Source organism: Lissotriton helveticus, chromosome 7, assembly GCF_964261635.1.
Source record: "Lissotriton helveticus chromosome 7, aLisHel1.1, whole genome shotgun sequence".
Taxonomy (NCBI): Eukaryota; Metazoa; Chordata; class Amphibia; order Caudata; family Salamandridae; genus Lissotriton; species Lissotriton helveticus.
The window spans coordinates 509,677,077-509,691,744 of NC_136068.1; the positions used below are offsets into that span (position 1 = coordinate 509,677,077).

A 14,668-nucleotide genomic window follows, 5' to 3' on the forward strand; every position below is an offset into this window, starting at 1 on the left:
GCCATTCAAAAGTGAGCCCATTCCCAATCTTCAGTACATAGCACCTCAGGCAAAGGAACATTCCTCAAAAAATCCCACTATAGGTACTACACCCCTGTGCAAACAGCTCAATGGAAGAGAGATCAATATTTATGTTGCTGGAGGGGCTGCGACCAAGTGGGAACATTAACCCACGTTCTTTGGCAGTGTACAAAGCTTAGCAGTACTGGTCTGAAGCCTTTGCCTCCATTGACCAAATATATAACATTGAACTCCCCAGATTGCTGAGCTACATTCTCCTGGGTCTCCTGAATGCCCCGACTTACCCTTGAAATCCACGCGTGGAGAGCCATCACTCTGGCTCTATGCCTTGCCAAGCAAGTATTGCTAGCACTTTGGGGTACAGCTACAATACCCACTCACTTAGACTGAACCTACAAAATCTGGGATCTCCTTGCCATGGAGAAGCTAACATCTTCAGTAGAGCAGAAGCTGCCTCAATTCAACAAAATGTGGGACCCTGTCTGAAATTCCTGGCCCATAAATTCTTAGAATTGACATGCCCAGGCTACTTACACACCCTCCACCTTATACCAACAAAAAACAGTATTGACTCATTTGGCACTCACCTTCAGTTTCTAGACAAGCGATATACCTTGTTTCTATGTCGAAGGCCATCATTTCAGCTACATAGGTAATTATTTTTCCCCCACTCTGCTGTCCCCATCTCTTTGTCTATTCTCTTCAGTTTTCTCCCTTTTCACTTGGTCCCCACCCGCCAGTGGATGTTGGTCGTTGTTTTTTTGTTGTATTGTTCTTTTCAATGTCAAACTCAATAATAGGATTTGAACCTAAAAAGTAATTGCCCCCATTCTACTGACTGGATTTTTGTTGTTTTGCTGTCAAATTATTTAGTAAACTTTTCATTATTTGTCTAAATTGTTGCAGGATTTTTCTTGCGTTGTGTTTCATTTCATTACTGTTTGTGTGCTGCATAAACACTTCACACGCTGCGTCTAAGTTAAGTCTGAGTGTTTTATGCCAAGCTACCAAAGGGTAGGTTAATTAAGTGACTGTTTTGGTTCACCCGAACAAGGATTGTGGTTGTTGTTTGATTTGGGTTTACAACCCCCCTAAAGCAAGAACTCAGTTTCTTACATTCTCCCATCAAAGTGGAGATCTATTGAAACGTTTCTGAATTCAGTCTGACACCTGCGATAAATAACACGTGAGGAATCTGCAGGTATACAAAATATCCACTAGAAAGATTGTTCCAGAAGGTAAGTAACTTTTTCTTCCATGCTGGATCGAAGATGCCACAGCAGTGCTCTGATTTCGAGTGCAGTACCTTAAATCACAAGGTATTGCTCTATTTTCCAGTGGATACTCCACATTCCTGCACTGCAATGAGGTGGAGCATTCTGTGTTCTAGTTTAGTGCTTCATATTTAACTCTCTGACATAGAAATCCTGAAAGGTTCCACAATTTGCACTCTTGTGCACTTGTGCGTCTTGTAATAATTTGCACTATTCTTGTTTTACTCAGGATCAGAACAAACCCCTCCCTCGGCTCCTCGCTCAGGTGAGAAAATCTCTCTTTCTCTAAGATGTTATAAGACATGTAAAAGCTTTCCAGTATATCACAAGTAATTGTTAGGTATTGTATTGGAACATTTATATAGCACTTACTATCCCTACGTGGGACACTGGAGCGCTTGCCCTTGTGGATAGCACGCTACGCCTGGTGTGGTGTGTTGTTAGACGTGTGTGTACTTTATGTTGATCCTGTGAGGCAAGTGTTGACATGTTGTACGCTATGACCACGGAGGTAGGTTTATTATATTATAGGACCCAGGGCCCAGTAGAATGATGGATGGAGAAGGGTGAAAGAGATGGGCGCAGTTGGACTTTTCACAGATCCAGTGACATTATCATATCCCATCCGCCACTGTGTCAGTACTTAACCATTCAACACTGGGTCACTTAGCCCTGCATCTGCCTAATGCTAGCCATCCTCTCTTACCATTTGAGAAATAGCTTCACACTAGAAATACTGATGACATCTCCTCTCCGACATATATATATATTTCTCAACACTCCACAGCACTGTTGCGCTGGGAGAAAAGTCTGAAAGCCTCTTCCCTTCCAAAGAATGGTCAGCCATTCAAAAGTGAGCCCATTCCCATTCTTCAGTACATAGGACCTCAGGCAAAGAACATTCCTCAAAAAATCCCACTATAGGAACTATACCACTGCGCAAACAGCTAAATTGAAGAGAGATGGATATGCATTTTTCTGAGGGGCTGCGACCAAGTAGGAACTTCAACCCACCTTCTTTGGCAGTGTACACAACTTTAGCAGTACTGGTCTGAAGTCTTTGCCTCCATTGACCAAATGTATAACATCGAACTCCCCAGATTGCCGAGTTACATTCTCCTGGGTCTCCTGAATGCCCTGACTTACCCTTGTAAGCCTCGCATGGACGAGCCATCACTCTGGCTCTACACCCTGCCAAGCAAGAATTGCTAACACTTTGGGGTACAGCTACAATACCCACTCACTCAGACTGAATCTACAAAATCTGGGATCTCCTTTCCATGGAGAAGCTAACATCCTCAGTAGAGCAGAAGCTGCCTCAAATCAACAGGACGTTGGGGACCCTGTCTGAAATTCCTGTCCCAAGAATTCTTAGAATTGGCATGCCCAGCCTACTTATGCATCCTCCACCTTATACCCACAAAAAACAGTATTGACTGATATGGCACTAACTTTCAGTTTCTAGACAAGCGATATACCTTGTTTCTATGTTGAAGTCTGACACCTGCAATATATAAAAAGTGAGGAATCTGCAGGTAGACAAAGTATCCACTAGTGTAGTGTAGTTCCTATATTCCCAATAGGTTCTGCGCATTGGAATAATATATCCTATAGATTTGACATAGATCTTATGTCAATAGGTCTCTATCGAATATACTAAACTTAATTGTGTGTGTGCCAGCTAACTTAGAAGTCACTAGAAACTTTCTCGAATACATAAGAAGGGATTCGTTTCTGACAACTGCATACACATGACAACTTTGTTCCCCAAGAATAAGAATATATCTCTCAGAGTCATGGAAACAATAGATAACTAGTTCAATCAGTCAATCGTGCATGCTTCGTTTCTACAGAATGGCAGAGAAATAGTGAGACGGTGTTTTCAATAAAAAGAGAAGTGAACTGCTACAATCGTTAGGCAGACTGTAATGTATAATGCGTACATCGTAAACAGTAATATGAAATAATACTGTAAGAGCATTGTATGGTTTCTAAGACATATACAAATACATACATAAATAACATAGACTAAAATACTCAACTGGTGCTTCAAAAATACACCTACCCCAATGTACCTAACCTAGGTGTAGTACGAGGGAAGAAGTAAGTATGGTCTTTTGCATAAGTTTAGTTTTGACAAGAATCTACCAAAGGTTTCTCTAGGTTCTAATCAGCTCCATACCTTAAAAGGAAGGAGGTCTGGTATCTCTGTCTCGGGACTCAATTTCCCAACACCCCACAAGGGGAGTCAGAAACACTGGAGCTGGATTCTCAGCAGGAGAAAGGCAGCTTCCTGATCAGTGCGTCAGCTGGAGAGTCGGCTTCCTTTGGCACTTGTTGTAGCGAGCTACGTCAGGCAAGTAGGTCTTCGAACTGCTCCGAACCACCGTATCTTGCTATGGCAAGTGAAGGTATATTTATACCTTGAAGGTGTTTAGGAATGCCATAGTTTGACGTAAAGTTGGACATATGAACGTCATAATGAACCCCTGGGTAGTAGCTGTTCATTGTAAAGTAACTGAGTTCTTGGAGAAATCAATATTCAAGCAAGGGGAAGTTCCCTAACGGCTTAAGCTGGTTTTCCAAGAAATCAATGTGACGTTTGGTGAACGGATGGAACTAGCCATGCCTGTATTTGGGTAGCATGGGCTATGCCTTAATAAGGGCTTGATTCCTATGCCTATATAAGTGGAACATGAATTGTACCTATATAGGGCATGAATCGGGAAAATTCAATCGGAACCTAAAACGCCACACAACACCCACTCCAATTTCTTATGTATGTCATTACTAAGTTCTAAACACGTTAAACATATCTAAACATGATGTGTTAAAAACCCACCCAAAACACATAAAAAATGCATTGGCACTGGTTGTACACGAAAAGAGCATTTGTGCTGTACGCATTTAAAGCAATGTTTCATTCAAAGCATATAGTTGGACCTTTGAAAATGCTAACCGAATAAATCATGAAAAAATACATTTATGAAAAGGCTCTTAAATACAGAAGAAAAAAGTCGAGACCATTTCATGGCAGATTACATAAACTGTTTTAATGTGGACAAGGTCAAATATTGTCTCTGGTTTTCAAAGAATTCTAGTTCTCTATGAATAGTTCTACTTTAAGCAGATTACTTGTGTGCCAAAAAAAATGAAAAAATACAAATTTGGTATAACAAAAGTTGAATCATAGAAAACAATCCCAAAGTTAGAACTTTTTGTTTTGAAAAAATGAAGGTCAAATTCAAAAGTCAGTGTTATTGTTTGGAGAAAACATCAAATCTTCTAAGTCTTTAAAGAATTTGTCTACCATTGTAGGTGAAAGTTGGATTACCTCGTTAAGAAAATCAACCGCACATAGATGTAAAGCATCGCCGTCAGCGTTGGTCGCATTAACAAAGTTCGAATTGAAAGGTACCTGTGTGCCTGTTTCCTCTCGTACCTCACCGTCAGCATTTTGCATCTGTGAGATCTCAATGAATGCCGTCATCAGAATTGGTAGCCGCTGGGGACAACACTGTCATGGGCCTTTACGGGGTCCAGCAAAGTATCAACATCCGTTGGCATGACTGATGGGAGTGTGAGACGGATGTCTAACATGAATTCTTCTCCGCATAGCAGGCATCGTAGAACAGGTAAGATGCAATCTGGCCAAATTGGTCTGAATGATAGGAACCATTTGGTATTAAATTCTCTTAAACTAGTTAATCCCAAAATTTTGACGATGCGCTCACGACATTTCATCACCAGTAGAGTTTTCTCCACGGTGAACTGGGTGTCGCTTGTGGATTGGCTTGCCATATCGAGGCAGTAGGAGCAAGAATAGTATCCCTGCAGTGAGTCCCAAAATGAGAGGCAATCCGCCAAACACAGAGTGCACAAAGTTTGGAACTATTCCTAGGACTGCTTCAAAGGGTGTTAACAGTCCCGAAAAAACTGCCTTAAATACATGTACAATACCACTCGTATATGACATGTTTAAGGTACGACTTAAAATTTCTGAGAAATGTATAGGGCAATTTGTAGTTAAGAGGGCATGTATCTCTGCAGAAGTCCTTGCGACTTGCAGATCATAGGTCTCTTTGGCCGAGGTCAGTGGCACAGTTTTCTGTAAAAGAATGTCTTTCATTCTGCTTAAAGTATCAATTCGTATAGAAGAGATGTTCAGTGAAGGTCATAACGGCGACTCCCGGTCTGTCTTGGTTTTAGGAAACAATACTTGCATACAGCAAGTGACCCTGGCTGACACAGTTATGCAATAGGGTAAACCTGGCAACATGCCACAGCAGCTGTGATCGTTCAACATGAGGTAACTTCCATTAGAAAGTTGTCCAAAAATTGGATCAATCACCGCAGCTGGTGAACCTTGCAGGTGGCAGGATAAGTTATTAGAGGAACCATCGCAGGCCCCGTGTAAATTAATAGCCTGAAAAAGGAGAGAACCGCTTAGTGCTTTTTCACAATTTTTACCACTAGTAAACACTTCTTTCCCCCCACTCCAGCGTCTGTGTGTGTATAGTAGTTCCCAGGATGTCTTGATGTATTCTTTACCCAACCTTTTTATATATGCCTGCTGGTATATGTTTTAGGAAACACTGAAAATGGAAAATTGCAACAGGGAGAGTGATTGTTCCGTGTATTATCCATTCAATTGCTGGCTTTTCAGCAACTGTAAATGGCAATCTTTCCAGTTTTTCAATGCTCGGCACCATATAGTCTGTTCCTCTCTGTCCCAGTTTGATCTGTTTTTCAGTGAAATTGAATTCTGAAAACAGTGACGTAGTATTGATTAAACGCCAAGGCACATAGCCTGAACGTGGGTTTTGTAACGTCCAACCTAATAGCATGATAGAACGTAATTGCAACTGGCCATGTTGCAGCATGACCAAGTCCTGTTCCATGACGTCTATGGCAGAGGATACTATGCTGTCCAAAGAATATGTCCTGGATGACAGAGTCATTAACCCATTGTCAACTACAGAGAGAGATTTCTCTAAGTTAATTTGATCAATTTCTCGTATTCGTTCTGCAGTCTCTGCTTGCGTAATCTTTCATGCTTCATTATACAATGCATAGATACCGGCGTATATAAAATGTTTATGACGCGGTTTAGTAGGTCCTTGCAAGAAGTTTCATAGATCAGTGCCATCTTTAAGTAAAGATAAGTGTTGTTTAACATCCTTGAGTGTAGATCTATGTAACCATTCAAGGCACAGTTTCCCTACACTGTATGTTGTTACTATTCCTGGATGCTGTCTCTGAACATATCTTGGGTCTTGCCTAGTGAATGTGATCCCCTGTGTTTTATTCAGGAATCTATCTTGACAGGTGTTTTTGTCTGTGGGCCAGATTAACCATTTTTTCCAATCTGGATCTGTTTTGTTGTGATGCAAAATAGTATGTACGTCGACCTCCCCCTCTGAAGTGTTACTGCTATCATGTGTAGGTGTAGGTATGGACGGATTGTTTAGGTCTTTTATCTCAGCTAACCCAAGACAAGATGTCTGTTGGACAATGTCATTCAAAAACATTATTTGCTCTGGGATGGTGCAGGCTCTAAATAAGGCTTCTAATCCCTGCTCTTGCCAGTCTTTTGTGCCCCAGACAGTTTTTGTCTCAATGTTGTCTTTCCAAAAGTCGAAACTTAGTGATGACAGCTGAGCATAAAAGGACGCAGAATACATTTGTTTGGTATTAGTCAACATACTTTTCATTGCTGTCCTATTAATATTTTTAAAGTAAAATGTTTCTGGATTAGATACATTAAAACCTGAAAAGTATGGAAATTTGCCATAAAATGTTTTTGAGACACCCTTTGGTGGCGTAGGACAATGTTCCCATTGGTTCTACATCAGTACATTTCTAGGATTAGCAGATTTGTGCAAAAAATGATGACCATAGTGATTATAACAATACATTTGTTCATAACCTGATGAACCTTCTAAGTATTCATGATTTGTATATTTTTCAGACATTTCTAAGTCTGACATCATATTATTAACAGTCTCGAAGTCTCAATCATCAGAAAAGGTACTAGATGAAACAAAGTCATTCAAGGAGATCTTGAACTGGTGTGGAATCTTCAACAGCTCCTCCGGACCAAAAATGTCATATTCAGTTCTGGCCCAAGCTATGCCTCCAGGTATAGGAACGGCTGTGATGTTCACTGACAACAAATCTCTTTGTTCACGATGAGATGATTTGTGTGGCTTGAGGAGTAAGTTGATGTTCTTACTTGCTGTGTCCTTTTTTACCTATCTTCCATTTATCAGCATTTCCAAAGTTATTTCCAGAGTCACCCAAAATAAAAGAAAAAGCACACCTAACACAATCCAAAGTTCAACCCATGGTGAAACCAGATAAGTCTTTTCCAGGTGATGAAAAAGTTCTGTTGCTTGTTCTTTGAAAGTTCTTTTAGCTGGCGTCGTTTCAGGTTCGCTGGGATCCTCGGAAAACGTATTAAAGTTAATGAAATAGCCAGAGGCAGTTCTGTCAAATGTAGGGATTGCATCAGGATTCGTTGAAATCGCTGGAACCAATTGATCACTTGTTACATTTGTATAGTCCGATGCTATTTCATTGTAGACAGGTGTTTCTTGACGAACTGTTATTTGAGTTTCAATAGGTTAAAGTTCCATAGCTTTGTTGCTTAGTCCTTCATTTCGCACTGCAGATTCTTCAAAAGTTATCAGTCTTTCAGTTTGAACCTCTTGGATAGGAGCCAGATTTGGGCGTCTGCTACATCTTTGGAGTCCACTTGGCCTACTGCTTATGATCGCCCACATGATGTGGTTTAACCAGGTCAATGGACACAAACCTGTTCTCCTTTTTACCAGCAAGGGGCGGCAGTAATACTGTTCTTGATCCGTGGATTGATAGGACAGGTACTGGTTGTCTTTAAGAAGGCCCAAATTCCTTCTTGTCAGCGATCTTCTCTCTGACTAGATCCCTAATCTTAGGAATCCAGACAGGCTTTGCTGGGATGGTCGGTTTCTCTTCCGTGGCTGTTGGCTTCAGGAACACGTTACTTTGTTTCGTTCCTATTTCATTTAAGTCCAGCAAAACAGCCAAACGGTCTTTGATATCAAAGGATTTTTGTTCCAGCACTGAAGTCAGACAATCAAGATCTGAAATTATCATTCTGGTTCCAAAAAGGACTTCATATGGAGTGATACCCCCTAGAGAACTTCTTGGCAGATTGTTAAGACTACGTTGGACACTTATTAGATGTTTGACCCACCCATCACCCGAGCCTAATACCCTTGCTGTTATAGATTGCTTTGTGTCCCGGTTTTTTCTCTCCACTACAGAATTTCCCTCAGGATGGAATGGACTAAAGTACTGCAAAGCAATGCCCAATTTGGCCATGGCCTCTTTGTAAGCTCGAGAGCTAAACGCAGGACCCTGGTCAGAATGTAGCGTGCCGACTGCGTATGTGCCGATAAAGACTCACAAATCTTTTATAACAGTTCGAGCGTCAGCCGAGCGCTGAGGCCATATCCAAATGAATCTTGAACACGAATCCACTGGGACCATAATATATTTATAGTTACCATCCCTCTGCAGTGATCTAGGTTAACACAAGCTAATGGTTTATCTGAGATTAACAGGGGCGTCTGCGCAGAACGTTTCACTCTAGAGACTTTCATCTTTTGGCAGATTTCACATTCCAAAACATAGTTTCTGGTTTGTTTCCTCATGCGCGGCCACCAGTATCTCTGTTTTAATAATGATACTGTGGCGGAAACACCTGCGTGTGCAGAGACGAGCCCTTCATGTGCTGCTAAGATTAGTCCTAATCTATGTTCCATGTTTAGAAATACTCTATCCCCCACTCCAGGGATTCGAGCAAACAGAACATTATTTGCATCAGTTATATATCAGTATTTGAATGGAAAGATTTTTGGTAATGTTTTACCACTGTCTTTGCTTGAAGCATTGACAGCTAGCATTATTTCGCTGTCTATTTTCATTTTTGAACGAGTGATTTCAGCTACGGAAGCCGTTTGCAGAGCTGCCTTCGCGGCTTTATCAGCCAATAAATTCCCTGCAACTTGAACGCCAACACGTTGATGACTCAGTGTATGCATCACGTGAGCGTGTTGTAGTGCTTGTCGTAACTTAATTACTTGTTCCTAAAGCAATTTATGCTTGATTGGGTCACCTTTTGCATTTTTGTAACCGTTTTAAATCCAGTTCTGCAAGTATTCATTGTAAGATTGAACACAGTAATACAAATCTTACACTATGAGTGTGGGGAATTTGCGGTCCGTATTTTCAAGCGCCATCTTGAATGCTTGTAGTTCGGCTTGCTGGGCTGTACAATCTCCTAGAGATTGTGTTTTAGTGACCATTGGTCGGAATTTGCCATCGCGCCAAAGACCTTTAACGATCGGGCACGCAACACTATAGGCTTGTTTGCCCCCCGTAGCGGGTTGGGCTGATCCGTAGTATAACTGATACATTCATACTGCTCTAGAGGCAGAATTTCCGTAGGCAGAGGACATTCTTGTTCATATTGTAGAAATGCTTGTGTCTTCAACTATGAGTCAAAAACATATTCAACGTCTGTTGCAGTAAGAGAATTAACCCTTTGTATCCATCTCGGATGTAAAGCTTTTGCATTTGGAATGCTCGCTTTTGTCACTGCCTCTAAGGCAGGTACAGGAGTAACGACCATAATGCGCTTACCCTGTGTGAGGGCTCTCTCTTTTGCTACTGCAGTTTGAACCGCTGTCAGAATTTTTTCTGTTGAAGTGAATTTCATTTCTGCTTGTGAGTACAAGTGTGATTTGTAAGCTACTGGTACTTTTTCACCTTCGCTAAAAGTTAAGTACGTGAATCCGCATTGTCCTGGAATGAATCCGATCACTAAGTTGCGTACGTTTACGTGTGTTTGCGAATGTTTTGTTGCTAACATGTCTGTTTGGACTGAACACAAAATTTCTGTGTGTTTTTGTGTCCAATTAACTGTTTTGAAATCAGGTTTGATTAGTTCGTAGAGAGGTTTAACCCTTTCTGCGTAGTTTAGAATGTTAGTTCTTCCGAAATTTAGGAAACCTAGAATCGACTGTAAGTTCTTCAGTGTTTTTTGGAGGTTGGAGCAGCACACATTTCTCTAGAAAGTTTGCTGCCATGCTTTTGCCTTCACTTGATAATTCATATCCTAAAAATAGAATGTTTAAATGGGCAATTCTCAATTTCTTAAAATTGAATTTATACCCTTCAGAGGCGAAGCCAAGTATGATGGTGTTCACCCTGTTCAAGTTCCTATCCAAGTCATCATCTGTTCGATAGATGTCATCGACATATGATAATGCCTCATCATCATAGGTTTGTAGTAACTCTGTTACTCTGGCAGAAAATAACACTGGACTATTCTTGAATCCCTGTGGGAGATGACAGAAGTGACGCTGTGTCCCCATAATTGAGAAAGCGGTCAAATACCTACTTTCTGGTGCAATGTTTTGACAGAAGAAACAGTTAGAAATATCTAATGTGGTTATATACTTTTTACGTAAAATGTTATTCATTAGTGCTGCACTGTGTGCATTTTGTACTGTAAAAGTTTTGCAACAAGTGTTTAGATGTCTGTAATCCAATACTAGATGATACATATTGTCTGGTTTGGAGACAGGAAACAAAGGATTGTTCATTGACAAGGTGCATGTTTCAATCACCCCTTGGTATTCAAGTTGATCCAATATCTCCCTGACCTGTTTTTTAGCTTCTTTCTTAACTGGATACTGCCTTTGTGCCGTTGGTTGATTTTTTAACTGGATTTTATGGTGAGGAGAATCCTCATCTCTTCCTACATGATTTTTATATAATGCAGGAGCTTAGGCTACTGCCCATTTCCTGGAATAAGTATATTTTAAATGAATTGGAACGTGGTTGGAGAAAGATTGCATAATTATGTCTTCGCCATGTGATCACTCCCTGACAAATTGTGGTGGCCAGTCTTGTCAGCTAGAAGAATGTCATAACCCTTTGAAAGTCGCTCCCAAAAGAGTGCTCTCACTTTTTTTGGTATGTCCCCCCCCCGGAGTGTTACCTCATATAACTTATGTGGGACACAAACCCTGGTATCTGCAGTTTCAATTTGAATGAACTCATTCAAGTCCACTGTCTCCAGATGACCCTTCAAGTTCTTGCGAGCTATGGTGACTGCTGCTGCGCTGTCCAACATCGTTTGAGCCAATTTCCCATTCTTGAGTTGTGTCCTCAAGATCCTCGGCATGTCTGATTTTTAGACCTGCTACTTTCTTTTTGGTGAATTGAGTTTTCTTGTTTTTCTGAACGTGCTGATTGTCTTTGGACTTTATGCGTTCTTCCTTGTGTTCTGACCGTCCTCTTCTTTCGGATTTCTGTGACGAAGTCTCAAAGGTACAAGAGGAATGTGTATCAGTATCTTGATGTCTATCAGGTTTTCTCAAATTATCCATATTCCTGAGGTTATACCTCCTTTCGGAGGGCTCCTTTTGAGGAGACCTACCTCGGGATTTAGAACGCTTCTCTTTAGAAGTTTGTTTAGTGTTCTCCCACTTCTTTTTGGGAGGAGCAGGAGTGCTTTTTGTAAAGACCTTTAACTGTGTAATTCTACTAAATTCTGTATATTACAGCTTAAAATACATTCATGGTTATAAGTGTCAGTATATACAATATTACATTTATACATAGATGCAGTGCAAGTTTGGGTAACATTCTGTTCAATTCATACCTCAGCACGTTCATAAGATCCGATACAATAATATACACGGGTATGAGTTATTAATTAATAGGGAACATCGTTTGTGCAAATACGCAAAATCCGAACTAAAGTGCCATTGCCAACAATTCCGAGTATAAAATGCAAATACCTTTAGGTGAGATATTTTTCCAAAGGAAAGCGACAATTAGGGGATATGTGTTTTGTAATAAAATATAAATACTATGAACAATAAAAACCTTAAAATCAACTAGGCGAAATATAATTTTGATATTTACAAAGCTATTAGGACAAAAAATCCTATTTAGAATTTCAGACCATTCTTCATTCTGATGTAATTAGCAGCCAATAAAAATCTCGAAACTCAGAAAACAACAAGCTGGTTATTATCAGTTTTTAGAATGCGCAGCATTTCCATGTATCTTCTCACACCCAGCTTTCTTCCTAATGGAGCAATCCATGTCTGTCTAGCTTTCATTTAGATTGGGCAAAATAAGAGGACATGAGCTATGTTTTCCTCTGTTGACAGCTGGCACATTGTACATTTACTATCTTCCTCCCCATTACAAGCCCTTCCCCACCCGGCTATAAAGGATCTAACTAAAAGTGTCCCGTATCTTAATTTTAAGTACAGCATCTTTGCAAGTTGAGGTTCTATCTGATCAAGAAAAACCTCAAAACTTGGAGCAGGTTTGAACAGCAAGTAATCATTAGTAAGTAGGCCTATACTACTATTCAATACATTTTTTAATACAGCCTGGTTCCAATAGATTCTCTTAAGTTCTACTTTGGAATTAGGGGTCAAGTTTTCTGGGTGGAGCAAGAACTCGCTAAGCCCTAAGATTCTTTTTTTTTGTAACTCTTTTTATTGTAATGAAAAATATAGAAAAAACAAACAAGGCAATAGAACAATAATACAATAATCGGGCGTGCGCTCAAGGAGGACGGGAGGTGCACAGCAATACAATACAGGAGGTGTTTTACACAGATGAGGGGGCCGGAGGCATGTAACACAAAGGCAAGAACAAAAAATGCTACACAATGTCAGGAATGTCGGGTCAGGGGGACTGGGGAGGATCTGATATCTCCGTGAGGGGGGGGCGTACATACGTCTCCCCTGTACGAGTTCCATTGGCTCCAAATTTTCCCCCATTTTCTGGGTCTGCCTCGTGCCACATACACAGTCTTCTCCCTAAACATGCACCAGTCCATGTTCTCCTTCCAGGCCGCAACCGTGGGGGGCCTCTGGGAACCCCACAGCTGTGCAATGTCTCTCTTTGCAATCATATTACCAAGGGACGCCCATCGTATCTGTGACACATCATAATCATTCGGCTCCCATACATTCAACAAACCACGTCGAGCCTCTGGCAACATCGCAACACCCGTCACCTCATTCATCACCTCATGTATGCGATTCCAGAAAAGCACCATCTCAGGACATTCCCAAATTATATGGAGAAAGGTACCAAGCAGACCACAACCACGGTTACATAAACCATCCGTCAAATAACCCATACGAATCAAGCGGGGGCCGGTAACATAAATCCGATGTAAGATCTTAAGCTGGACCAGGCGGAGATGGGTCGGGATCGCGACATCCTTGGGTGAGGATATCGCTGATTGCCAGTCCTCGTCGTCTAATTCTATACCATCCGCAATCCAGATCGCCCTGAGGTGCTCGAGCAAGCTCGAGCGATCATTGATCATTTTCTTGTAGATCAGAGAAATGGTGCTATCCGGCACATGACCATCTAATATACGATCTTTGAGGGGGGAAGATTCCGGAATGTCGCTACCCACGTGAAAGACCGAACTCAGCGCGTGGTGGACCTGGGCATAGCGGAAGAATTCCCTATCACTTAGTTTGTATTCCGTCTGTAGTTCTACGAAAGTCTTTATCCGCCCCTTAACCCAGAGATCACCCACTTTACTGATACCAATCATATCCCATTTCTCGAATCCTTTCATTCTCCACAGGCAACCCAGTCTCGCAGATGCATAAAGCGGAGTCGCACGGGTCAGTCGATCTCTCCAGCCCATGGCCGCAGTCGCACAATGCCACACTCGTACTGCTATCTTTGTGGGTCCCGAAAGCCGTGAGCGAGAAGATCCAGAATAGAGCGCCCTGTTATAATCGCCCCCCGGTAGTAGCCATCTATCCATTTCAAACGCCGGATTCAATGCTGGGCTATACATCCCATGGTTAATTGCTGCAAGCTGGGAAGCCCAATAATATCGCCTGATATCCGGAAGTGCGATACCGCCGTCATACCAGGGAAGTGTTAACTTTGGAAGAGTGATTCGCGAACGCCCGTCCCATATCAACTGCCTCTGTAAAGTCTCCACCTCTCGGAAGTACCTCGCCGGAATTACATCAAATGTATTCTGGAGTGCGTATAAAAACCGCGGCAAGGACATCATTTTAAAAAGAGCTGCTCGCCCTAAAGGAGATAACGGCAGTTTACGCCAACCCACCACATCTGATCGTAAACGTTGAAGCGGAGGAAGCAGATTACGCTCGTAGCGAACCGCAGGGTGCAATGTTATAAAGACTCCCAGATATTTAAAACCCGTCTGTATCACCTGGATAGGACATCCACGCGGCAGGAGGGGGATGCCGCCGGCGAGCACGTATATATGAGATTTAGTCCAGTTAATGACG

General features: G+C 41.6%; 1 protein-coding gene across 1 annotated transcript in view; it reads left to right on the plus strand.

The window, feature by feature from the left end:
* The window catches only part of LOC144768685 (uncharacterized), a 9,047,330-nt gene that overhangs the window by 6,442,072 nt on the left and 2,590,590 nt on the right, over nt 1-14,668 (plus strand). The window contains exon 50 of the mRNA XM_078652515.1: nt 1,525-1,560. Coding sequence (XP_078508641.1) covers nt 1,525-1,560 — 36 coding nt within the window. The remainder of the gene's footprint in view (nt 1-1,524; nt 1,561-14,668) is intronic.